Source organism: Danio rerio, chromosome 12 (genome assembly GCF_052040795.2).
Source record: "Danio rerio strain M-AB ecotype USA chromosome 12, GRCz13ab, whole genome shotgun sequence".
Lineage (NCBI taxonomy): Eukaryota > Metazoa > Chordata > Actinopteri > Cypriniformes > Danionidae > Danio > Danio rerio.
In genome coordinates, this window is record NC_141032.1 from 21,435,615 (window position 1) to 21,463,304 (window position 27,690).

Sequence of the window (27,690 nt, forward strand, 5' to 3'; positions counted from 1 at the left end):
GGAAAGAGCTCGGGGCTCCCTCCTTTTTGCAGGGGAGTTTGAGCTCAGATAGGTATCAAGAACTCCCCCTTTGTTTACGAGTATATGGCAGATGATAATTGCTACATACAGTTAAGCTGCGGTCACACTGGGCTTTTCCTTCCATAGACTTCCATTCACAAGCACGCAAATGCGTCAGACCTGAAACGCAGATCATGCGTCAAATTTCGCAGGTTGCTGCGGTGCAAAGACCAAGCTTGATGAACTCTGACCTGCGAAATCGCATCACTTGACTGCGTGAGACCAGTCTAGGATCAAAAAACTACCTCTCGGGACAGAAATTTAAAATATGGAGCATTCGCTTGTTTTTTAAAAGTCTAATAAGCTTGTTAAATCCCGCCTCTTTTCGCAGCGGCGCACAACATATTTCGCACACACAAACTCTAGTGTGCCTGCAGCTATATACTGCTGGTAAGGAGCTTGATGATAGTGCTAATTTAGATTGATCAATTCACTTATGACATGTTTTTGGACTGTGGGAGGAAACTGAAGAACCCAGGGAAAACCCACACGAGCACAGAAAGAACATGTAAACTCCACACAGAAATGACAGCTGGCCAGTGTTAACCACTGGGCCACCATGCCGCCCTATAAAAGGAAAGGTGGAAGGGGGGATCCTTCAAGGCTAAAAGAACTATAGTACGAAACTCTGGCTATTTATAGTGAGTTAGGAATCACTTGATTGGTGAATCATGCATTAGTTAATGCGGAACCAGCTGTGTTCAATCATAATCACATGCTCCTCACGAAATTGGTTTAGAAATAATCTTCACTTAATAACTTCACCTAACGAGAGTGGTGAGCAAAAGGTTATCAGCACAATTCCTGGTTGATTTTTGGAGACCTTCACTCAGAGATTATCCCCAATGTTAAGTTGTGGCCTCTGTTTTTTATGTATTTGATTGCCATGAAGGTTTCAGAAAGTTTACCCTAGTGCTATAAAAATCAATCTGCTGCAGTTTTTTGATTTCACACTATCGATGTGTTGTTGATCTAAACGTAAACACAATCCTATGAAAAACAATATTGAAAGGCTGAAACCTTTTTACTTGCATGTTGATGCTTCTTAATGTAACTATTAATTGCTATTCTTATCGTCTTTGGTTTATGGATAAAATAGGCTAATTCTAATAGTTTAATAAAATTTATTTGACTTTTGAAATTCACTAAGCGACCCCCACTTTGGGAACCACTGGCCATATGGAAGAGTAATCTTTCTACAGGATAATGCACCCTGCCACACTCCACAAATACAATAGTTTAAGAAACATTATGAAGAGTTTAAGGCATTGCCTTGGCCTCAAAATCCCCAGAGTCAATCCAATTGAGCATCTGTGGAATGTGCTGGACCAACAATTCTTCCCCACAGAAGTTCTAACTTGTAACTTCCAAGACTTTGTATTTATCACAAGACCCCTTCAGGGGTTTTGTGACCTCCATGTATTGGTGCTGATTTGGCAACACACAGAGGAACAAGAGCTGCACATTTACATCTTTAATATAACTTCTGTAATTTGAACATTTGTTTGGGCCTATCTCAATAAATGACAAGTCCTCCTTAAAAGGAACATCTGCTCTAGGTCTAAGCTTGTTAATTCAATAAATCAATAAAATCACACACATTTTTCTAAAACAGTCTATTTATTGTTAAACACGTTCATGAGATTTGGTCCACTGTGATCAATAATTCACTTCCAACCAGGGAGAAAAAGGAGAAACAAAACAAACAAATGTAAAAATACAGTACAAAAAGAGGCATTGTTGTTTTTCCTTTTCATTTTTTCAAAACCCTGATTTTTTATTTTAATTTTTTTAACTGGTTATCTAAGGAGGTGAAAAATAAACCCATCTTAACAGAAATTCTCAACCGATATAATCCAACATTGGCTAAATCCCACACTGAACATGAATAATGAACATATTTCTGTTTTACACTCCACCAAGAAAGTGTCAAACACAAATGTGACTTAAAATGGGCAATCATCCTTGGTTTCAAAGACCGAGAGCCCAGAACATTCCAGTTCTGTGGTACAAAATTAACTCAAGAGGAGAATGATGATGGTGAGTAGATGACCAATACTGCTGCCTTCGGCCGGTCAATGGCCAGCTGTACTAACCCTTTGATATGAATATGAATGATTGCAAACTACATCCCAACGTTTTTGAGCAACAGAGACTGTTACTGAGCTTCTCGGCTCTCAGGTTGAGCTCGCTTTCTCTTTACGGTTACTTCAGGTTCTACCTTGTCATCTCAGTTCGACGTAAAATTTTAGATGAGTCGCGTGCAAAACCAGTCTCTATTGTCAACCAGAGAACGTTAACGATACACTTCCCTCCCCTGTTTCCTTAAACAAGTTGCCTAACAGCGTATATATCATAATACCGAAAGAGTAGGATTATTCGTTAAGGTATTTATAATTGTATATAAATGTATAGTATAAGGCGCTATGCAGACAAACATAAATATCCATGTATGCTTTGGGTTCTGTCACAGAGCTGCGAGAATCTCATTCAAATAAAGACGAAGAGAGAATTTACTGAGGTGTGTAGTTTAGAAAGATGAATTTGAACTACAACCACTCGATAAACACTCTCAAAAGAGATCCCAGGTTTCAGATCAAGCAACAACTACCAAAACATCCCAAAAGCATGACACACTATGGGTAATGTGGTTTCATTTTCATTCTGTTTGGAAGAACGTGAATGGTAAACCAGCCTAGGATTTCAAATCGTCGATTCTGGACAGCTCACCAAGCATACATAGACATAAATCACTGTTAAGTATTATATTCATACGTGGATACATATATTTAAAGTGTTATACATAGCAATTAACATATACATATATCAATAGCATATAGGAAGATAGAAGTAGTCATAATGGCAATCATTATCATCACTGTCATCATCATAATAATAGCAGAAGTAATAATATGATCCCTCGGTAAAGCGTACTAGGTCACTCCAGAACGTCCCTCTCAATTCTCCATATCATCAGACCCAAATCTGCTCTTCATGTGTCATTTAAGCCCTGGAAAACATTGCCACGAATGTAAATGGATTCTATTTTCCATAACAAACCATCTCAGGGTGCTTCAATCCTCTATAGCATTCACAAGCAGTTTAGGCTCATCTAGACCTTACAAAACCGACAGGTCCGGAGTGACGCTTAAAAAAAAAAAAGTCACTAACCATCTAATCAGCAATACATGTCATATAGCATAGCTTAATAACAAGAAGTTCTATGTAATCAATACAAGTAAGGTTATACTTAATTAAGCTTAACTGCTAAGTTATCAATAATCATTAGTAGTATGCCAATATAGTAGATATAATCGTGTGTGTGTGTGTGTTTGTGTATATTCATATTTATATATATTTATATATCATGTCCACTGAAAGTAAGGACAAGGCATACTAAGGGTAGCACTGCATGTCTCGACATATATACTTGGAATAGAACAAGGCATGGACAGGGCAAGTTCTTTGTGGTCTATTTTCTTGCTAACGCGTCTCCGTTCATGCTTCTAATATGAAATGAATCAAAGTTAAATATGGAAAAACTAACCAGGCCACTGGCCTGCGATGAACTGTGGTGAGTCTCCTTATAGCAAGCTTATGGGTTTTTATAGATTATGCACTTCAAAATCTCAATCTAACAGCTTGAACGTGACAAACACGGAAGCTTTTTTCAACTGTCGATCACTCAATCTAAGCAAAAAAACAAGACAAATAATGTATACAAAGTGTTTCAATCCAAATTGACAACTCAAATGTGCATTCCATCCTCAGCTTTATCAAGCACTGCCAGCGCAAAGCAAAACGAATGAGGGAGTGAGTGCATGTCAGTGCAAGGTCTGTAACTAGCATTATGCAAATATCTATGCAAGTGTTAGGGTGGTTTAGTTTAGTTTATAGGTCTCAAACTCGATTTCTGGAGGGTCGCAGCTCTGCACAGTTTTGCTCCCTGATCAAACACACCTGATCCAACTAATCAAGGTGTTCATGACTCTTTTGAACACCTTGATAAGTTGCATCGGCTGTGTTTGATAGGGTTGGAGCAAAACTGTCCAGAGCTGCGACACTCCAGGAATCGAGTTTGAGACCTATGGCTTAGTTTATCGTTAAAGGGAGAGTTCACCCAAAAATGAAAACGTCCTCACTGTTTGCTCAAGTGGTTCGAAACTTAAGTTTTTTCTTCTGTTGCACACAACACAAGATATTCCGAAGAACATTGGGGGAAAAACAGTTACAGAGTAGGAATAAAAACTCTTTTTTCCCCAACATTCATCAGAATCCGTCATAGTTCAACAGAAGTAAAAAACTCAGACTGGTTTGGAACAAATGGAGGATGACTAAATAACAGGTATGTTTTTTTGGGGGGTGGGGGTGGGGGATTGGGGTAAACTATCCCTTTAATTGCCTTGGTGTCTCAAATACATTCCACATCTGAACAAATCTCAAATTTCTTGTAAATGGCCACTTTTGGCTGTACATTCAAACTCTTCTACCAATATGGCAGGAACACAGAGTTAAGCACCGCTTCAGAAATTCATCAAAATCTGACACCACATACATGACTGAGGAATGCGTGGTCTTCACGGCAGGTGCTTTAATTTGATACAGGGAGAACCAGCCTGTTTTGGGTTTAAGTTTGAAGAGCACGGTGGGAAAAGATTGAACTCAATTCAACTCCTCTGAATTGTACAAATGGAAGAAACTGCCCTTATTTGAGTTAGCTGTAAAAGTACCAGTGTGCAATCACATACACCACACTATGAGCCTGTGCCAAGTGTCATGTCGGTGAGTGCACAAGATTTTGTTTGATAATAAATGAAAAAAGCATGTGGTGTGTGTGTGTGCGTGTATGTGGTAACAATCAGTGTGTGTTAGTCCTAAAGTCAGACACTCTGCCCTGAAGGGCAGAAGAGCCTGTTACTTCCCAGAGTGGCACTGAAAGAGTGGAGAAGGGCCTTCGAAATTGACATTTGAAAAGGAAGACTCATCCAGACCACACACTTTTGGACTGGTCACAGGTCTCCTCCACCACCAGACATCCGTCGTCCAACCTGTCAGAAAGAACGAAGATAAATTTAACCATTAGACATATGTCAATATTCAATATTACAACATAATGTGATAATGAACATATAGTAATAGTACAACAGTGATATCATGGGCACTTCAAAATACTGTGAATAATTATTTATTATTTAGGCCCAATCCCAATTCTACCCCTTAGCCCTTCCCCTTACCCCTCGTTTTGAGCATGCACGCCAAGGGGTAGGGGTGTCCCAATTCTCTTTAGCTTTAAGGCGTAGGGCTAAGGGGAAGGGATGAATAGCCTTCGATCGAAGATTTTTTAGGACCACACTCGAAACCAAGGGTTAAAAAAATTTTCCAGAATACACCAACCACAGCAGCAGTATTGCTGAACCCGGAAGTAAGGAGATCCACAAATTAGTATTTTTTTGTCATTATTACGAATTTTTATGACAAACAAACACGTTTTAATATATTCATAACTGTGTTCGTGTTTTACCATCATGCTTTAAAAATAACTTACATTTACATTTCGCAATCTATAATCCCTATTAATAACTCCTAAAGTGTTACCTATTGTACTCTAGAATTCTTCTGCAATTTAATATTAAAACATTTTTACATGCATGTTCAAAGTAAAGTAAGTATTTTTGTTATTATAACTGTTCAAGGAACTTTCAGGCGTTTGAGACAATACATGATAGTATCCTATTTAAAAGCTTCAAACTATTTCATACCGGCAGATGCCTAATAATGATCACACAGACTAAATTGCTTCCTCTGCTGCCACCCACCATTGACTCAGAACAGTCAGTTGGCATGGCGATCTGTTTTTCCTCTGGGGGCGGAGTCATAAGGTTGCTGTCTGCACGCCGGTGTTGATTGGTCAACGACAGCCACATCTCGTACATCTGCTGCATGTCTCTCACTGACAATGCACAGAGAAATACACACCTTGTTTTAAAACACACAAATGGGTAATGGACACACAGCCATTTAGAAATGTGATCACAGGATCACACCCATAAAAACAAAACCAAAAACAAAATCTAAGAATAGTTTAGCTGAATTAGGTGCATTCTCACAGCTGTTGTTTTTCATGTAGGTCCACACATCCCTCTCCTCCAAACTGTGTGCAAAGGAACAGTTCCCAATATAGTGGCACTTCTTCTGTTTCATGACATGAACACACATCTGCAAGCACAAATTAATATTATTGCAATTATGAGCCAACATTACACAGTAATAGTAATAGTACTTTGAAAGTCAGTTTAAATGAGAAACAATGGTCAATCTGTGCAAAGGTGTTTTCAGACTTGGGTATTATTCGTTTAGTTCAGCATTTTCTGTTTGGTTTGTTTTTCTTTAAAAAAGGAATATCACAATGCATTTATTCAGGAGAAACGAACTCGGAATCAAAACACAGCAGTTTTTCTGTAACGTAATAGTTTTTTCCGTGTCAGTGTAGGCCCAAATAAAGCAAACTAAGAACAAAATAGGTCAGCCTCTAAAAACAAACGTTTTAAATGTGCCAGCATATATGAGTACACCCCTCACAAACATATCTTTTAAGTTTATATTTTTAATAGTAAGCTATACAATACTATATTTGTGCATATACATTAGATTAGTCAATGCTAAAGCCAAATCTGGAGCTTATCGAACCAAAAAAAAAAAAAAAAAAAAAAAAAAAAAGTGACGATAACGGTCCAAAAACTGGTACACCTAAGTTTATATGCTATACAAAAATATTAAATACAAATTTTTAAAAAATTACAAAAATAATAATAAAAATAAAAAATTCAAGAGAAACAAACAAAAAATTCACTTGAAATTTTGTAGATTATAATTTTTTTTGCCATATTTTGCTTGAATTTAATTGTATTATCTTTCTTGTTTTTTCATATAATTTTTACAATGAAAACAAATGAAAGAACATATTCGATGGCAACTCTTGCAAGTAAGTTATTATTATTATACTGCCTAAAAACCTACGCTAAAAATGACCAAAATATGCTTTGTGGAGAGCTGAAACATGACCATTCCCTAAACATTATTGTACGGTTGATGAGACCCATAATATCTTACAAACATTTTGAGCTTTTTGGGTTAGAAATTTCTTAATTTAGAACATTAACTAAAACCAATATCTATTTCTTATAAAAACATTTACACGTTATTTAGTGTTGATCATTTCTAGCTGATGGGTGAATACAAATAATTACATTGATCTTATTCTTCACGTATGAGCGGGCTCTGCCACTAGAGTCTTTTAGGATAAAGATTTCCAGTCTGATGAACATACTTGGTTGTAGAGCAAGTAGTTTTACCGTTTTCTGCCTTTCAATGATCATATTTCAAAACAAACTGCTGCTGAAAATGTTACAAGATTAAAACGTGCAAGTCACATTTACTATGCAAGTCACTTTTAATCTAAAATAAATGACAATTAGAATACAGTTCAGTCTTCCATTACTTTCCGATAAGTTATCTGGGTAGACTGGGACACAGGAATGTAAAATAACTTTCTAAAGTTCAAGTATGGTGACCTCTGACTGGCAAATTCCTCTCACATGAAGCAGTGTGACTAGCAGAGGAATGATTTGTAACAATGAGTATGTTTACATGGACACCAATAATCTGATTTTATTATGATAAGAACAATACTTTGATTACGAGTCTACCATGTAAACAGCGATTTCCAATTACATATTATAGTCACGTTATTGAAGTGCAATACAGACATGTAAACACCGCAATCAAACTATTACCTTTGTGTAGGATTTTCGCCACAGTTTATGACAGGATAGTCTATACACACATGGCTGCTTGTAACTATTTTCTGCACCAACCGAGTCAGTAAAGGACCTGCATCGCGATATGCAGAGGTTTTTTTCCCCATACAGCATGCAGTAATTAAATTCTAGAAAAACTACACTCTTCTAGCAGTTCATACTCGCATCTAATATCTCATTTGTCACTGGGGCACGCATGAAATGTTCCTGAATGAAAGTAAAAGTGCTAAAATGATTAAGTAAAAAAAATTGAAATAAATCACCCAAAATTACTCAAAACTCAAGAGGAAAAGTGGATAGCGCAATGACATTAATCGAATTATGTGGTATAACATGTACAACAGGACCATGAAAGGAACATTGAAAAAGAAAATCATGAACAAAAACTTAATCATATGATTGTCTTATTTAGATTTAAGACAAATAGATTGTTTACTGATTTCCATGTAACCTCAGTCGCTGTGGCCTCTAAACTGAACGAAAATGAAAAGACAAATTTGCAACAGTGCAAGATCTTTACTAATTGGCTGGGCTTTCCCCCTCTGATGACAAAATAGATGTCAATAAAAGTGTTTCTGCTGACTGTTTTTATCAAGTGTCGTTATTAAAAAAATAGAATAAATTCATTATCATTAGAAGGCTGGCCATATTCACACGGTTGCCACACAACTGTATTGAATGTTATTTTTAAATGTTTGCAATAATCTTTTATCTGTATAAACAGAATCATCAACATAAAACAAAAGATGGTTGTCAGAAACTGTATTTCTCTTCAAATAACCACAGGAATGACAAATTAGTCTCTTTTAAGTGCTAAGATATTTAACATACACAGCTGCTCAGTCATCACTAATACCTGCTTGTCTGAATACCAGACAGAACAGTTTCTGTCAAGATAATTTAATCAACGCTGACTTACATCATATTGTTGTGGGTAGGTACGTGAAAAAGGCAGCGGTCGCACAACCACCCACTTTTTCTTCTCAAACGATTTCACTAGCAACACCCTGCGCTCCTTTGTCCAACTGAAAGAAAAAGACAACAAAAGAAACACTAAGAACTCTCATTAGAGACCGAAGTCAGGTTAGACTTCATATTGAATTTAACACGGATGAAAGCCAAGCTGTTTCAAATTCTTTAACATGGCATATATCTTCTTATAGATCTTTTATTTATTTTCACAACTTTCAATAAATTTTTCAACAAAGTTTGTATGAGAAAGAAGTTTCATTAGCTAAACAGTCTGCACATTCTAAACCTCAAATAAACCCATCAAATAAATTGTAGTTTTGAGCCTTGTACTATTGTTAATGACAAAAATTAATTATGATGCTACGATAAAATGTATTGACCTCAGACAAGGATGGAGTTTACAGTGTCCAATAATTGCAGTCACATTAAAGCTGTTCCAGTAAACATTAGCATGTTCAATTTTAATGAGCACGTGCATGCTGGTGGTAAGATGATGCCTGCTTAAATAATGCAACCCGACCTGTGCCTGGCTTTGGCAGTGCAGTATTTCAGTGACTTGTCTGGCTCGTTGACCTGGCCCTCCCTCCAACACTGTCCACACACAAACTTCATCTTCAGATTCAGGCCACGCCCCCGACCGCATCCCACCAGTCCTCCGCCTCCTCCTCCTCCGCCACTGATGCTGTCTCCACCTCCGCCAACCACACCGCCTGAGACCACAGAACTGCCACTGATACCACCGCTGCTGCTCCCACTGGGCTGATGAGGCCCTGGCATAGGCTAAAAATTAGGAGAGAAAAGACACATATAGAATGAATTAATTTATTACAAATTAAATGTAAATGAAATTCAAAACCTTCATATTTACTGTTAATTAGGCAACAAATAATTCACTTCAACACATTTCAAACATATGCATTAACATCCACTTTCAGATTAAAAGCGGTGGAATGTAAAAATGTGTGCATATCAAATATAGGATGTTGGCTGAAAGAAATGGTAACAAAAAACAACGGAAATGATAATCTTCAATTAAAGAGCCCCTATTTTGCATTAAAAAGGGTAATGTTCTGGTTTTAGGAGTCTCCAACAACAGGCTGATCAAAGGTCAAAAACACTGTCATTGTCTTATAATGAGCATTTACCTTAATCTAATTATCCCAGCGCCTCCCATATGATTTGTTCAGCGATTTATTGGTTCCCAACCCCCCCTTAGCGCAATGTTAAACTGTGCTGATTGGTCTGATGACCCAGTCTGTTGTTATTGGTTGACTGCTTTCAGCGTGAGAGAGAGAGAGAGAGAGAAATGCCAACCATGGCTTGTCAGCAAATAGTCAAAGAGTGTGGAGTGTATGTGTGAGCTCAATGCAGGAGTGCATTAAAGCAATGCAGTTTAAAACCTGCATATTGCTCTATTCTTAACCATAAGTAAAAACAGTGACACACATTCAGTATTAATCCACACAGTGGCAAAAGCTGAACTATTCTGAAACTTGACCACTGCACGTATGTAGGAACAGCTGACGGTGGCCATAGCAACGACAAATGTTGTGGATGTGGATGTGGACAAACGCATTAAAATAAGTGAATAAAGCAGCAAGCAGCATGTTTTTAATGTGCCTTCAGACATAATATGAAAACATTAAGAGTTAAACTACGAGCGGTTACGAGTAACAAAACAGATTAAATACATAATTTGCAAGCTAGAGAAAACGAGGCTGCAACCATTTTAACTGCACTTATTTACACTTGTGAAATGGATGAAGGAACTGGTCCATGAACTGTGTACCTTAAAGTTCCTGTCAAGCTCCGACAAAGTCCCATATATTCTTTTCTGATCCTTTCTTTAAAAAACGGCCAACGAATCCCGCAATGTAAGCGTGCAGATTGCTAAACCACTTGTCAGAAAAATGACAAACACAGCACAAGGCTGAGGCTATAATGCTGAGGTATTTTTGCAAAAATAAATTTCAACCACTGACTCTTCACATGTTTGGGTAGGGAAAATAACACTTAACTTTCCTTCACTTCAGAGCACAGCGTCTTCACGACATTATTCAGCTGGGATCTGCTACAGTGCACTGCAACTTTTTCTTTCTACAATGTTTGTGGGCAGGGCCGGGGGGTTAAATTTTACCGGGTTTGTGCGCACAACAACTGGGCAGGGCTTGAGTTCTGTATCGACAACACGCCGACAGAGCTAGAGACTCGTTACGGTGTCGATTCATTCCAACCACTATGAGTGGACTCTTATAGATGACGGTGCACTTTCAGATTTAAGCCTTAGCTGGACATTTCACTTCACTTAGAGCTGTGTTACACACTGCATGGAAGGTCATTTTCAAAAACCCATATAAGGGGCTGTTTTAGAAATAATACAAAGTTTGGGGAACTTTTAAATTTTAGTTCTTAATAACGTGGAGTCAATAAGGTGCTGAATGAGGAATTAAAGGAACATATTGTATCAATAAAAAAAAAAAAATACTGAAAAGTTTGTTCTTTCTCTGTAATATTAAAACCCATAAGTTTAAAGTAAAAATGCAATAAAACAAGTGGTGCAATGGTTTGCCAAAAGATATACATGTTATATAGTAAAACTCCCAAGAGTCTTAAAAGTCTGTTAGACGTGAAAAAATATGGTTTCATATGGTTTCATAATGGTTTCATTTAAATGCTTGTATCTCCAAACAACAAAGTAAAAATAAATCTTATTGTAATTAAATATGTATTTATTGGGTATCAATGCATTTGCAAATGTTTTTCCCCTTACTAAGGACAATTAAAAAAAATGCATTTCTTTTGGTACAAAGATGAACATTTGAGGACAGCACAGTGTTTTTGTTTTGTCAAAGCCTCACCTTCTGTCTCTGCGCATTCTGTTCCAACCTGTGCCAGTGTCTTTTAGACTCCTGCACCATCTCCTCATGGGTAATACCTGAGCCAGTACACAAGCACAAATTAAATCTCATTAAGTGCTTTATACTACGAGTTCCATCTATGCCTAAGACCACAATACAGAACAAAGACGGCAAATCTCTACACTGCAATGTCAGAACATTTGTTGTTGTTTTAAAATAAATAGGGCAATCTAAATTGAAATCCCACAACAAACAAAAGCTCTATAAAGATTTAAAAACAGTAGTTTGCAGTGTACATGCATGTATACAAATAGCACATCCTTAATACCTGTGTCCTGCTGAAGCACCCAACACTTGAGTTCTATGACTGAATGTGCAAAAGAGCAACTGTCCTCCCGTTGGCAGCCGTATCGCACTTCATGACGACACACGTCAAACTGGCAGAGTGGGTGAAGAGGGCGTATTTTACTGTAGCGCACGTTTGCTGAGCGAACCACATGCACCAGGCACCTTTTCAGATAGATGACAGCATAAGACACATCGATATGAGAGAAGATTTGTGATGGACACTTATAAGGTTAGTTCACTCAGAAATAGAATTTCCTCTCCCTCAAGGCATCCTAAGTGTTTAGGACTTTTTTTGTTTAATCAAACCCAATAGGAGTTATTTAAAAATTTATCAAAGGCTGTTCATAACACAAAGTTTCTTAAGTTGTCTTAAGTTGCTCTGGGGGTTGAATAAAGGTCTCCTCTAAAGAATCAATGGGTTTAAGAAAAATATCTACATTTAAAACTTTAGAAACAATTTTTCATAATGTCCGATGAGCTGTGGGAGCCATCTTTTGCTTTTAGGTGCATTTTATGCCGCATTTAGGGCTATATGCTGGATATCTAACCATTTAGGTTCTCTCTCTTCACTGCACTTCCGCGTTAGACAAAGCGTTATACAAAACGGTTTATCCGCATCGATTCACAACAGGAAACCTTTATTTCACCCGCTGGAGCAATTTTTGGCACTTTTTATCATGAATGGAAATTGAATGCAGTTTATTGATCTTCTTTTGGACTTCTGATAAATATTAGCAGACTATTGCCATTGTAGAGATGGAGAAGTCCAAAATAACGATTAAAAAAGCTTCTGCTGGATACTTTTAGGTGAACTAACCCTTTAAGTGCTTAAAAAAGTACATAAGTAAATTTGAGGTTAAAAAAGACAATTCGGGAGAGAATGACTCACTTGTTGTCATCAAAGGGATGTCGTGCAGTGAGATTGGAACACACAGCAAGATTTTCTTTGCTTCTCTTGCTAATGATTCGAGGTTTACTGTCAAAACATTCCTACAGGAAGTCAGAGGCCAGAGTTAGATGATATTTCCTAACAAGGACCCAATGGCTAGCATTAAATATGAAAATAAGCATTACCTCACAGAGGAACATAAACATGCCCATATGGAGCTGGAGGAGACGGGTGACACTGAGGGCCCGACGTTCATTGGTGCCCAGAGGGTCAAACAGTAGCTCGCGACTCAGAGCTCCCTTCCTCTCTTGGGTCCAGACGTCGATCTCCTCCTGGCAATAGGCAAAAGTGCAGTTCTCACCATACTGGCACTCCTGACGCTCTTGTACCTCTGCAAAAAAAAATAACAATCAGTGGAAATCTAAATGATCATATGTGACCCTGGACCACAAATCTAGAATTTTTTGGGGGAGAATGAGATTTGAATAATATAAGCTTTTTAAAATAAGCTTTTCATTGATGTATGGATTGTTAGGATATAACAATAACTGGCCGAAATAGAAAAATGTGAAAATTTTGAATCTGAGGTTTCAAAAAAATCCTAATATTGAGAAAATAACCTTTTAAGATGTCTAAAGTTCCATGCAATGCATAATACTTAAAAAAATACTTTTTGGTATATTTACAGTAGAAATGTACAAAATATCATCATGGAACATGATCTTTACATTTGCAGTTACATTTGCATTTTACATTTGACATAAAATTAGATCTATAATTTTGAGCCACAAACACACTCATGGAACATAAGACTGAATCAGGTGTAGAGTGTAATAACCACATCTTTTTTTTTTGTTATTTGCATTATTGCAGAGATTTGTGGATGCAGTCCTCTAAGCTCATGGGAGTCAAACACAGTTTAAAATCTTTTCCACTGCACTATGACTTTATATACTATACTGTACATTATTTCTGTTAAGCGACAAGTTAGACTTTACTGTCCTAACAATACAATTAAAAATCAAGGTATGATCATATTGTATTTTGGTAAAAGAAATGTAATCTAGAGGCCTTTGCCTCTCTAATAAGCCACTTCTGATACAAAATGATCGACTAGAAGGTAAGTTATTATTTCTTCATTCTAAAACTTGGATAGGTAAAAAGACATTTTTTCAGGTAGTGTATATACTGAACAATGTTGGAAACCTCAAACAACAGACTTACTTATTTGATTTCCTACTATAGATTTCAATAGTTAACAATTTTAACACTCCTCAAAATATCTTCCTGATGCGTTCAACACCACACACACATACACACAAAAAAAACTGATTTAGAAAAAGGGTGAGTTATGATCACAATATTCATTTTCGGGTGAACTATCACTTTAATACTCTCTAAATATCTGTGGTATTTAAATATTTCAATCACATTGTGTCTGGTGCGGGTAGCCAAAATGCTTGACACCAGAATCTTGTTGTGTTGCGTGTTTTATGACATAATGTTAGGCAAATAGATAGCCATACCAAATCAGGCTTTAGAAAGATTGCCCAAAAAGGGAAAAAAAAGACTGCAAAATATGCACTAAAGCCCTGTCATACATATGTAGTCAGCAAATCTTCAGCAGCTGCCTTGAGGTATAAAAATCAATCTATGTAGCAAATTCTGAGAAATGATTCCAACACATTGCTAAAGTCAAGTTATGAAATATTAACCCTGTACTAACAAGGTTTTAAGGTTTGCTGCAGTGTAGAAAAGTCACAGTAGACATTTGAAAAACAAATTGCATATGCACCAACAGCCAAGCATGACAAAGATGTGTTAAGTTGCAAAAAAATCTGTTTTTGAAATTAATGAAGATAGCAGAAGTAAATAATTTCCATTAATTATTTAGTCTGACATATTTACTTTTCCAAAATATTTGAAATGTTTCTTAAAGATCTTTTCAAAGACATTTAAAAGAACATATTTAGAGCAGTAATCTCAATTAGAGTTGTGCCGATGAATAGACGATTGTGTATTGACGATAGGCAAAGATATCGCCAAGAGCTGAAACCTATAACGATTTTAAAGACGATATTTAGCTCGTTTTGCATTAATGTAAACCTATTACATGTTTGATGTGCATTATTGAATTAAATGAATAGCATTATTATTTTTAATCATCATTATTAATAATAAATGAACTACAAATAATTTGACAGCTTCAGCTATTCACATCAACATCACTTGACCTACATCAATAGGTCAAATACATTTTTGAATAAAAATGCATTATTTCGATTGCACTCTTGCGCGTGCGCTCTTTTCTCTCTCTCTCTCTCTCTCTCTCTCTCTCTGTGTCTGTCTGTCTGTCTGTCTGTCTCTCTCTCTATCTCAGCAGCAGCAGTTGAAGCACGAGCTGCCAGTAACGACACAGCCACATCTCTTTTTCATCAAACTTTGTTGCTTAGGCCTATAAATAATAGATTAAATAACAAAACTGGATTTAATTAACAATCAAGTTAAATAAAATGATTTTTAAAAATGAAACAACTGGAGAAGAAAGTTAAAGCAACTAGAAACCAGCTCAAAAATTCTGGAATAAAATTTGTTGCTATTGTTGGTCATTTGAGACTGCTTTATAACAGCACTCCCGCAAGATTCTCTCTTGCTTTCACAAAAAAAAAAAAAACTATTTATCTTTTGTAGATGTTATTAATAGCCTATTTAGGTTTCATTTAAGATTAGACCTTAAGCCGAACCACGCTTATGAAACAAAACATTAGAAAACTTCACCGCATAGAAACAGTCACATGCGGGTGGCGAGTCCTCCATTTGCATCCCACCTGAAAGGACTGTAATGCATCCTTGTTTCTATGCGTAGATAAATATAATTTCATTTGCTTTCATCCATGTGTATTATATCCATTTTGGGGCAGTCTCGCAGTCCGAGGATAACGGCATAAACCCAAAGTCACAATCAAATCCTGTCCCATGCCGCACTGTAGCAGAGTCTTGTTTAAAATAATTTTGGTCTCAGCTCTTATATAGCTGTAAGAGCACAGTGATTTGCATTGCTTTGAATTATAATCCAATATCAAAGCCAAAGGTAATGCAATTACAGTAGGTTATTAAATGCATTTAAACAAACCTTTGGCTACTTAGATATTAGGGGGGAAAAAATCCTAATATCTTTTGTTTCCAGGATGAGATTACTACGGATATCAAAACTAAAACTATCATTTGCCAATCCCATTGTAGTATCCATTACAATTCCCTTGTAGTAGTATGCATCCCTTACTAAAACATCTATCCACTGTAAATAGTTTGCACATTTCTCTAATCAAAACAAAGTCATACCTTTGCAGAGAACAAATGCCCCAAGGAAGTTATTACGAGCTGGACGAGGTCGCACCCTCTTCCAGATGGGGTCGTCTGCAGTTTTGAGGCGACAGAGCAGCACATCTCTCTTACAGCGGTGCGCTGCCTCAGGCTGATAATGGTAGTCCATAACTCTGGGGCCTAATTCAGGAAATTTTAACTTACTGAAGATCAGATTGGTATAAAATGCTCTGGAAAAGTTTTGATATGAATTGTTTTTCTCATAGCATACATAACTATATACAGCTGAGAGGTACAGTACCTATGCGACTGTAGCAAGCATTACAGGCCTGTCTGAACTCATGTGTGGCAGCCAGAGGGTTTCGTGACAGCAGAGAAAGGTTGGTACCAACTGGGCCATTCTGTTGGCAGAAAAGAACAATTCTCAGACCAGGAAATAGCTCAACATTTAAATTATTGTACAGAGGAGAGTTAAAAGGGACAAACTGTGTGAATTAACAAAAACAGAGGAGTTTTGACTCACTGCATTAGCGGCATTATGATTACGCAAACCAGGGATGAAACAGTGAGAGATTCGTCCACCTGAGGTTTGGAAGAAAAGAGAAAATGATTTGGATAAAATTAGTAAAACTCGAAATATTGTGAAGACATTCATAATAGTGCCACATGATCCTTTAGCTGATCTGGTACTCAAAAAAAAAAATATTATTATAATAGATAAGAATAGATTTGCTGAAAACTTTGTGAAAACTTTTGTTCAGGATTCTTTCCAGAACAGAGATTTTGGATAGTTATGAATAAGTGGCACTTTATTCATTGGATGCAGTCCAGATGAGGAGAATTTTTCGTTCTAAAATGCCATTTTGAAATGAAAACACACTAGTGTACACTGCATCATAGAACAGCAGTTTTTTCACACGCCACATTCATTAGGCTCATTTATACATTCGCTTGGGTCTGCAGGGCGTGAAGGCTTCTTATGCCTCACTCACAATAGCAGTGACTTTGAGGCTGCCTATCACTCTGGGTAGCGACCTGCTTCAAATGCAGGGCTGTGTAGGTCAATACAACAGGATCACGTTAGCTCTACTGGTGCTCCTATTGGCTTTCGCTCAAGAAAGCCACCTAGTTGCCAATTGTATGAATGAGGCTTTATACTCCACACGCTCATCATTGTGCTATTATTTGTAACAACAGGGGGCGACTCAGTGTAACTCTCATGATGAAACAGTGGTAAAGTCATTGGGTGGAGAAACTAAATACAGTGTTTCTCAACCAGGTTCCTGGAGGACCACCAACACTGCATGTTTTGCATGTCTTCTTTGTCTGTCACAGCCATTACAGGTTTTCAGTCTGTGCTAATGAGCTGCTGATCCTAATCAAGTGTGTTTGGTTAAAGAGACATTGGAAATGTGCAGAGCTAGTTCTTCTCCAGGAACTTGGTTTAGAAACAGTGCTCGAAATAATTTTTTACTTGGTAGCACCGGTGCTCCCAACTTCAAATATTTAGGAACACCAAAAATAAATTTAGGAGCACCACCAAAAATGAATGAGCACCATTGCAAATTGTATTTTAAGGGATTTATTGTATTTTAAAACATCAATAGGACTAACAAAAACCAGAAACAATTATCTAGTTAATGCTGATATGACTTGATATTTGTGCAATAATTCCAAAATATATGTCTAATAATCATAGAATATTAATGATGATGAAAATGACAATAATATTAGTAACAATAAATTACACTTCTCATTATAATGCTGCTTTGAATGTGCTTGAATGGGAGTTATCTGCTATAAAACTTCTGTTACTTTATGAAAAAAATGGTTTGCATCAAATAAAAAATAAGCATTGCAGTATTTATTTTGTGCTTTTGTTTCTATTTTTATTATTTAAATAATATTTCTGCTACAAAACAAATGAAAGACTATAATAAATCAATCAATTCAATGCTGAAAGCTGCAAAACAGTCATGAACTAAATAGAAATATAACATACATCTACAGAAAGAACTGACAAAAGAAAGGAAGAAAAGTCTCACTTCTATCACTCTTTAAAAGTTTTGGTTTTTGTCAATTTAAGTAAGCGGTTGAGTGAGCAACGTATCTGAGTAAAGGCGTGTGCGCGCGAGACGTACCTGAAGGGCGGTTGGGGTGAGTTGCGCGCAACATACCTGAAGAGCGGTGAGGGTGAGTTGCACGCGATGTACCCGAAGAGCTAGGAGGGATGCGGTGAAGAGAGGTGTGCAATGAATTTAAGGACCGGGCGGGAGATGCGCGATTTCCGGGAGATTATCATTCATTTGCGGGCATCCGGGAGTCTCTATGTATTTGCGGGATACTCCAGCAACATCCGGGAGACTCGGGATGTCTGCACCTTCTCCAAAAACAATCGATTGATCTCGGCTGGTGGATCAACATTCAATACGGAATGATTGCTTTCATCTGCGCCTCAACTTTAAGTGGGGTTTGCAAACATGTGTGCTTTTTACTGTTCAGCCATTTGCATTTCCTGCGGTCATAAAAGCTTCCTCCCTGTCATCTGACAGCAGAAAGACTTAAGTGACTGACAGCTCATATGAACCAATATAGCAACAGGGAAGAGCGACTCAGCACGATTTTAGAAAAAAAATCTAAACAGCACTACAACCATTATATGCAGTCACACAAATGCTCCCAAATATATCATAGGGTCGCATAGATTAATTTTCGGGCGCGTATGCAATTAAATGAATGAATTTAGTTAAAACACAATTAAAGCACAAACATGTTGTAGATGATAATTGTGGACACTCAAGAAAACAGTTGGGGAAATTAACTCAAGCTAGATTTTATAAATATCCAAGCTAACTGCGTACTCATAAGTAAAACATTTCTCAAATTTTTTAAAATAATTTACTTAAAAAGCCTTAGACAACCTTTCCACAAATGGTTTCCTAAAATCTAAAAAAAAAAAAAAAAAACTCAAGGACTTGACATCAGGCAGTTGTTTTGGATTCCCAAATGTTCTAAATGCACAGCCTCTCAACTCGGCCAGACTCTGCTCGTTTATATGTAGAGTCGTGCAGCACTCGTGAGCACTGCAAGCTGAAATGATGTTTACACACCAAAAGCAATCATTCGCTAACGCCTTGATAACTTCACATTCACCCAGGCGAACTTAAACCAGCCTTTAGAGACTCACCAGGAAGTGTGTACTCGGAAAGTGAATCCAGTCCCCCTGTGATCAATGATCCTTTCCCTGCAGTGTCAGCAGCCCCAGAACTGAAGGAACCAAGAGACTCCATTGTCTGGGAAGAGGCTTCGCTTTGACCCAATGCTGTAAATGGCTCCAATGGTGGAAGTGGACTGACAGCAGAGTTGAAAAATTGAGCTGCGAGCTGTGGTGTGGATCCTGGAAGACCCGGAGAGTATGGAGGCCTCAAACCCACAGCAGTGTTAGGTAGGTTTGTAGGAATGGCACCTTGAACTGGGTTCTAATGACAAGAGGAATAATCAGTGAATGCATTGACCCATCCAACATTAAATGACCATGTCTTTTCTATTGCACTCACCACGCTGACCTCTGCCCCTTTGGGAATACTTTCCAGCAAGGTGTCCAGACATGAAGTGTCCTCATTCATTACACATTCTCCCATGTGTTCAGATACAGGCACGGAGTATGGCACCCGTCCCGACGGCTCCTGGCTTGGGCTTTCTGGCATGTCTTGGGGCTCAACTGGGTCCAGTGAAGGAATCTGTGGGTCATCACTGACAGGAATTGGTGTAGCCAGAGGGGCAGGGATGCATTGGGCACTTGTTAAGTCTGTGGAAGAAACAGATAAGCAAACTGAATCACCCAACTCATTTTGCACAATCTTTTTTATACATGTATGGTTGTAAATACCTGATCCAATATCATTCAAAGTCTCAAGACCATTTGAGGAGGTCTGGAAAAAAGGGGAAAAAACAAGGCAATTTGCACATTTAATCCAAATTCTGAAAAAATAAACAATTTTTATATTAAAAGTGCAGTAGTTGATTGTCTTCAGAAACATTTTAGTTGTGCTGGTTAAGTCTCTTCACATTCCAATAGTGCAGATTAAAGTAAATGATCTGAATGTATTTATATGTATTTTTATATTCTCAGTAAGACAAAAAAAATGTTTGTTCAATTTAAAATTGTCAGGGTGAAAAATAACTCAATTAAGACAGGTAACTCAAACTCTGTCAACAAATTTAAAATTGTATTTCTGCGCAGCCTCTTTATGCAGGAGTATCATCATTTGTGAGAGCATGTGAAGTGGTCACGTAGAGCTGACAGAAAGACATCAGGCAAACTCTGCATCAACCTAAACTTCTTTCTGAAAAAACCCTAAACAATAATTATATATATAAAAAATTACAGGATATTTCTGCTTTTAGTACTCTTTTTCTGATCAGATTTTTATTTAGCTGAATAACAAAACATAAGTAAATGTGCTCTTCCACCTAACCAGCTTTACTGAGGTGAAGTTTGATTTATATTATTCACATTCATTCATTCATTCATTCATTCATTCATTCTTGAACAGTGACAGCCTGCGACACGCTCCCACTCTGTTACTTCGAATACTCCGTCTGAAATATTGGGTAGGTATGACTTCAAAACAACATTAGCACTATTTCATTGACTGTGAACAATGTTGTATTTTATAATAACTGGCAGAATATATGATTTCACTATTTAGAATTTGCAAACAATGATTTTCTGAAATTATATTATTAAGGAGAAAGTCTGAATGTGCAGATATAAAACCAACTTAACCCCAATGCCAGTTTTGGGGAAATATAATTCCTGCACCCGCTGGCCTGTCAACAACTACGCTAGACAAAGTGCTTGTCCCCATAGAGTTTTTTAATCTGGTGAATGACATGACCTAGTGTTATATAAGGCTGTATATTGTCATCAAATCATCATCTATTCGGTGTGCGTAATGAGGCGTGGCTTTGGATGGCAGGGGAGGAATGTAAATTTTCAAAGCAATTATGCTAATTCCAGCATTCTGGCTGATCTCCTACTGCACCTTTAAGTGTATGTATTTTTTTAATAACAAACTTTGTTGTTTAATTTAACTTGCCTCCCCAGTAGGAGAATTAGTTTCTCCATTGTTGTCTGTCCCAGATGTAGTAGAATCAAGCTGAAATAAAAAAAGGTGTTGTTTTAGGGAGGGTAGAACTGTAAACAGCAATAATTTAAACTAATGACATTTTATCTAAAGGACAAACCTGAGGGCTGACGTATGCTTTGCGGATTTTCAAACCAAGCTTGTTGGCTAGATCCTGAGCAAGCTCACTGACTTGCCTGTCCTGTTTAAAATAAACCAATCTGTTAGTTAAATGAATACACAAAATAAATCATACTAATACACTTCATATATTATAAATATAAATAAATGATGTTCCTGTAGTAGTAAAATACTTGAGTCTGTATGATTTATTTAGCATAACTTGCCCACTAAACCAAACAAATAAACAAAACAGTATAACTAAAATATTATATTTGCATTATTATATTTATAAAAGCTTAAGTCTCTGCAGGCTTTACTTTGCTCTCACGACTCTTCACATATTATGCTAATATGGAGCTCATAAATTATTAGTAATGTTGAAAATGGTTGTGCTAATTAATACTCTTTTATATCAATCAAATAACAGTAAATATATTTATGATGCTTCAAATTATTATAAAATAATTAAAAAAGGTTAATAAAAAAGAAATCACTTGAAGCATCATAAACATCAGTTTGGAAGCATTTATAATCACATGGTCCAAGTGGCCCAATTCTGATTTTTCTCTCATGTGGCACAGATCAGAAATGACCCACGCAGGGAAAACATCACAGATTTAGCTATTTTCAGATTTAGTTTCAGACCTCTTTCAATTGTGGAAATCAATCTGACACGATGCAGACAAGTGCATTTGCATCTGCCATAGGGAGAGATCAGACTGGCTCTTGATGAGAATTGTACATCACTAGTATTTGATGTCAACACAAGAGACACCAACCAGGATCATTAGACTCTCTTCAATTGCACAGTGGAGGAAAAAGATTTGATCGATAGTAGGTTTAAAGTTTGCTGACTTTTAAATGGAAAGTTCACACAAAAATGAAAAATTCTGTCATCTTCGCTCACCCTCCACTTGTCTGAGTTTTATTTTTTTTTCCATTTAAAGTCTGTGTAAAGCAATATTAAAATGTGTTCCGAGTGTGTCACACAATAAAAAAATGCATTATTAACTCTTTCCCTGCCACCGATAAGTTTTTAATTGCAAACCATGTTTTAGGTAATTTACGAAATGTAAGACAATCAAATAAAGTAAACGTTAGATCATGTGTAACAGTTATAGCTAAACAGCTTTCTTTTGGCTTATTCTCTTCTTTATTAGTGCTCACCACAGTGAAATGAGCTGCCTCTGTCAATCTGGAACAAGTTATATATGTTGTTTTTTTTTAATACATCAAATGTTTGTGTATTTGATCTTTCTGTATTCAGTTAATGATAAAACATGACCACATGAAGACAGAAAAAAATGCTTTTCTTATTTACTTTAAATAATATTGTCATATATTCCTTGCAGAGAATATGCTGGCCTGTCAATTTTAGGTAAAAATCATAAACTTAAAAAAATATGCTGACAAGTAAAGAGTTAAAGGTTCAGGACACCCTGGAGAACTTTTTTTTTTATATTAACAGATTTGTGTGTGTTGAGCATCAGTTAATACAATGTTAGCACCTGTCAGCTTTAATTGTGGGGAAAACTGGATAATTTTGAGCTTTTGTCAGCTAATTTCAGCTTCCGGGTTTAAAATAATTTTTGATTATTTGATTTGACTAATCTGAGTGAGACACAGACCAACGACACGTAGCCGTTCATGAAGGCTCGTATGTGTTTGTTTCCATGATCCACGGGGTTTGTTGCATGTTTTTTCCCCGCGATCCTGTCAGGGCCAAACATACAGCAAAGCTGTGTGTGTGTTGCAAGCATTTTTGTCGAGAGAGCAGCACGAGAATTAGAGAATGGCGGACGTTGACTTTTATCAGGAGTTCGTTCAAATTCAGACACATCGCCGTGCTGCTGTGTTTGCCTAAATTCTCTATATTACCAGCAGGGCTAATGGTTAAAATTGACAGGTCAGGAGACCTGCTGCACTGAGTCTGCATTCAAGATCTATAATTTAGACACGGGGATCGAGGGAGAATCCTTATAGTGTTTACATGAACACACTTATCTTTATAATGATATAAATTGTGGTTATGTGTATATGAAATGACGAATAACAAATGTTGCAGGGCATTAAATTACTGTTTATTTCTTTGCATTTTAACTTTGTGAACTATAAACTCATGCGTCTCACGGTTTGTGTCTCAGTTTGTGAGCTAACTGACAACAACAGTTGTTCGCTCCCCTTCTCCCCTGCTGGCCACGCCCACTCCTGCCTGATGCTCGCGGAGCTCCACGCCCATTAATCATGCATCTTATGAAAAAATTCTGAAGTAGACTTTAACCGAAAGTGGGGGGTGTCATGGCCCTTTAACAATCCCTCTAGTAATCAAAATCTCTGATAAATTAGCAGGACTCTCTTACGCTCTCAAACGGCTGGAGGCAATAAAACCACGCCCACTCAGAGGAAAGTGAGTCTTTCTCAACAATCAAATCCACTGCTACAACCTGAATAGATGCTTCCTCTGGTAATGTTAGCTCATTTGGCTTTTTACAGACATACATGATTGAGTGCGCTCAAATAGATAACAACATGGGTCAGAGCTGTGCTGAAACCTTCTTCAATGTCATTGTGGCTCAAAATTGCTTAGCAACATCAGAGTGCTCCAATGTACTTTACAATAAAGAGAAAGCAATACAGCTTGCGCTTACATGTGCTTTAGATGCAAACTGTGAACACTGTGCTTTGGTGATGCAATTTATATATTGTCCATACATTAAAAAAAAAAACAATTCTAACCTAATTTTAGCTGATTGCACACCCTCTCTATCTCTACTGGAGTCATCAGTGTCAGTATGGTTAAAAAAAAATTTAAAAACTATAGTATTTAGTAAAAATTCCTAGAGTATATTTTCATGTGGGTGCCTGATGACTGAAAAGAGATTCGTTACAATTTTCTAGTTCTTTTTACCTTGGACATTTTTGGTAACATTTATTGTTATTTTATATTTGTTTACAATATCTGTTTTCCCATTCTGATTCCGATACCTAATTATTCAAATGTTAAAATGACTTTAATTAAATTAAATACTCTTAAGAATAAAATAGTGTTCACTGGAAGAGTGTACTTGCATAATGATGCTATTATAGTGTCAAAATGGTCCTAAAAATCACAATAATATTGCTTATTGCAATACATTGTGTTGCTATATTCTGATAATAAACAGTGAAAGTAATAAAATGAACAGTAAAAGTAACTCAATATTAAGCAAAAGAATCAATGACACAGTAGGTGTTATGAGGATAGGGAGGGAGCCACAGATTGTATGACACACAGTATATGACGTGCATAAGCACTATATGATGTGCATTAATTTTTCAAATTGAGCATATAAGCAGGTCGGTACCAGACATTGAGGTTGACAGCATGGTGCATTAAGTAAAATAAACAATGATAATAAAAGAAATAAACGAAAAAAAAAAAAAACAAGAGAAAGGGGAAAATATATTAAACTAAAAAGGCTGTGGGTGGCACGTTCTTAAACTTGTGGTTTTATGTTAAGAAAAAGTTGTACGTTTGTGCTATATCAGCAGCACTAATACTCATCTTGAAGGCACAGATCAAAACAAAAGTGCAAGAGAGGCAACCATTCACTCCAAAGTAACTCCCTCCAGTCTCAGAACCTTGACATGTTCCAAAAATGGCAACCAAACATTAGAAAATTTGACCACTGAACCTTGAAGATTATGTTTAATTTTTTTTCTAATTCAACAAAAAAATAAGGCATCTTTTATCCACTGATTATGGGATGGGGGTTTAGGAGACTTCCACTGCAACAAAATGCACCGCCTAGCTAATAATGACAGAAAAGCTTCAGCTATACATTTATGACATTCAGAATGTGTTTGGAAAAAGCTCAGAAATCTCTTCACCCTGACTTTAACACAAAATCCAAATTCTTTCCTGGTATAGATGTCAATGACATCAGTTTCCAGTATTATTAATAAAAAATCCTCTTTGTGTTTAAACAAAAAAAATAACTTGCAAAAGTGAACAAGCACTTGATTGTGAGTCAATTTCCATTTTTGGGTAAACTGTAGTGTTTTAAGTACTGTAAAATACAAATAAATATGCAATTGATTCTACAAATGAAAACATACGTGAGGAGCAGTTAGTAGGCATCCAGTGCCGCACTCATAAGCCTCTCTAAATCGGCCCTGGTCCCTCAGACAAAGTGCCTTCCTGTAGAGAGCCCTGCGACTGCCCTCTGACACACACAGTGCACTGTCACAGTCCTGCACTCCCCGCTCGTACTCGCCCTAAGCACACAACACAAAACAAATCTGATTTGCAAATAACACATATACAACATGTAACTGTTCTTGTCATTTCCGTACAATGAACTTCTCAGTTTACATGACTTACATGATTTACACGTCAACCAATGAAAATCAAGCTCACCAGACTATAATGTGCAGCTGCCCGGTTTACATAAAGGCTCTCTAACAGCTCAGGAGGAATGACCAGAGCTTCTGACTGAGCGTAGCGAGCTACATTCACACCCTCGCTGTAATGGACTGCTGCCTGTCTCCATTCTCCATCACGATACACTGCATTACCTTCATCCAGCAAATTACAGACCAGCTGAGTCAGGAATGCCTGGGAAAAGAAAGAAAGAGTGTTTCCATTTAAAATTACGCTAGCAAAATACAATCACAATGGATTATCTAGGTGGGGCATTTTTTCTTAAGGGATAATACAAGTAAGTCATACCTCATAACCTTCAGGTTCGGGAAAAGGCAAAGATGACCTGTGGCAAAAAGAAAAAGTACATCAAGCAATATTTGGATTATTCCACATAAAGAGAGAGCGGAGGAGAGTCTGTTAACATCATATCTGTATTGTGGAAAGAAAACTACAAACTTACTGGATGAAGCCCAAAGCTTTTTGTATTTCTTCCTTGCGCTTTTGTCGTTCTAGATCCATAGCTGCAACATATCACAACAATTTACAACATGCATCAATCATGAAAAAAACTAACAACAAAAAACAAGCAATTACTACAAATGGTTTATAATAAAAGTAAAATATATAACATTCTACATGAAAACATTTGAGTTGTGTGTTTTTTTCCTAGCAAGCAAACGATGTTGAATACTGGGGTGGAAAACGTAATGGCAGTAATTAGTCAAGAAGAAAACTAAAGATGAAAAGTTGTATACACTTAATTAAACACAATCATGGCAACTAAATTATAACTGTATGCAAAAATACTAAGTATTACAGACATATAATCTTCAAGGCCTTTGAGGGAAGCAAGTGTGAGCACATCCCCGAGCTCGCCTAAGAGAAACACCCCCTAATGTAACTCTCTCATGACTCGATGAGATAACAAACAACTAGCATTATTACCATATCGGTACTTGATAACACTCATCGATGGATATCGCTATACAAGACATTTTACACCGATATGTGATTGAAATGAGCTGTACGTGCTACACAATGAAAAAGTTAACTTGCACTGGTTGCGGGTTAGCATTAGCTTTACCGCGAGCTAGCGCCCGGCTAGCCCGCTAATGCTGTCAACTTCAGATTTGTTTACACCAATTATTATCAATGATGAGTTTAGTTTACCCACACAAAACGTTACCAACAAAGATCTAAAACGCATATTTACAGTTTAGCATTTTAAAATTACAACCCAGCGGAGCGTTTCTACACCGGATGGTATAAAATCGCTTTAAAAAATCTCCTGGTAGCCAATTAGCAAGCTAACTTACATTTTCCGATCTGCTGCAGCGAGGCCGCATTTAAAGATATTTTAGCTTTATTCATAAAGCAGCAAAGGAACTAATGAAAGCTACAATGCTTTGATTTTAAAGATGTTAAACATAAGTCAGTTTGATTAAAAAGTCAAGCTAAGAACCATGCTAAAACACAAGCTTGTTGGAAGGACATTCAACCCACCTAAGACTTTAGATCTTCTCTTCCACTAGAAGCTGTTGTTAAAGAAATAAATCCCTTGAATAGTCAGGTAGAAGGTTTGAGTGTTTTATTCCTTCGAAATCATTATTTTAATTCATTCGCCTGCCCCGAATCAGCGGACAGATCATGTGCGACTTGAGCCGTTTGGTTTACCCCAAGTTGCGCTCAAGTTTAACTCAACCGTCCAGACTGTGAGGTCCTAAAGGCAGAGAGACGGATCCTTTTTTTGTTCAAAGTAGAGCAT

At 37.0% G+C, this 27,690-nt stretch overlaps 1 protein-coding gene across 5 annotated transcripts; it reads right to left on the reverse strand.

Annotated features, from left to right (window-relative positions):
- Positions 1–1,661: 1,661 nt before the first annotated feature.
- On the reverse strand, positions 1,662–27,647 carry zc3h7bb (zinc finger CCCH-type containing 7Bb). Of its 5 annotated transcripts, none has more exons than XR_015504020.1 (22): positions 27,429–27,647; positions 26,386–26,446; positions 26,232–26,268; positions 25,920–26,117; positions 25,619–25,777; positions 21,519–21,599; positions 21,371–21,430; positions 20,158–20,200; positions 19,826–20,076; positions 19,456–19,747; positions 16,792–16,850; positions 16,570–16,669; positions 16,287–16,448; positions 13,130–13,335; positions 12,945–13,045; positions 12,036–12,217; positions 11,708–11,784; positions 9,303–9,629; positions 8,797–9,254; positions 6,168–6,276; positions 5,877–6,010; positions 1,662–5,108 (listed from the first exon to the last, which is right to left on the reverse strand). XR_015504020.1 is itself a non-coding variant. In XM_087276134.1 (22 exons), exons 2-22 carry the CDS (start codon positions 26,442–26,444, stop codon positions 5,070–5,072), a joined length of 2,706 nt encoding a protein of 901 aa, XP_087132260.1. In that variant the 5' UTR covers positions 26,445–26,446; positions 27,429–27,647; the 3' UTR covers positions 1,662–5,069. The 5 variants fall into 5 exon arrangements, 3 of the variants coding, with proteins under 3 accessions (XP_087132260.1, XP_087132259.1, XP_087132261.1); XM_087276134.1 differs by having other exon boundaries at positions 8,797–8,902; positions 9,370–9,629; positions 19,835–20,076; XM_087276133.1 differs by having other exon boundaries at positions 8,797–8,902; positions 9,370–9,629.
- Between the last annotated feature and the right edge of the window lie 43 nt (positions 27,648–27,690).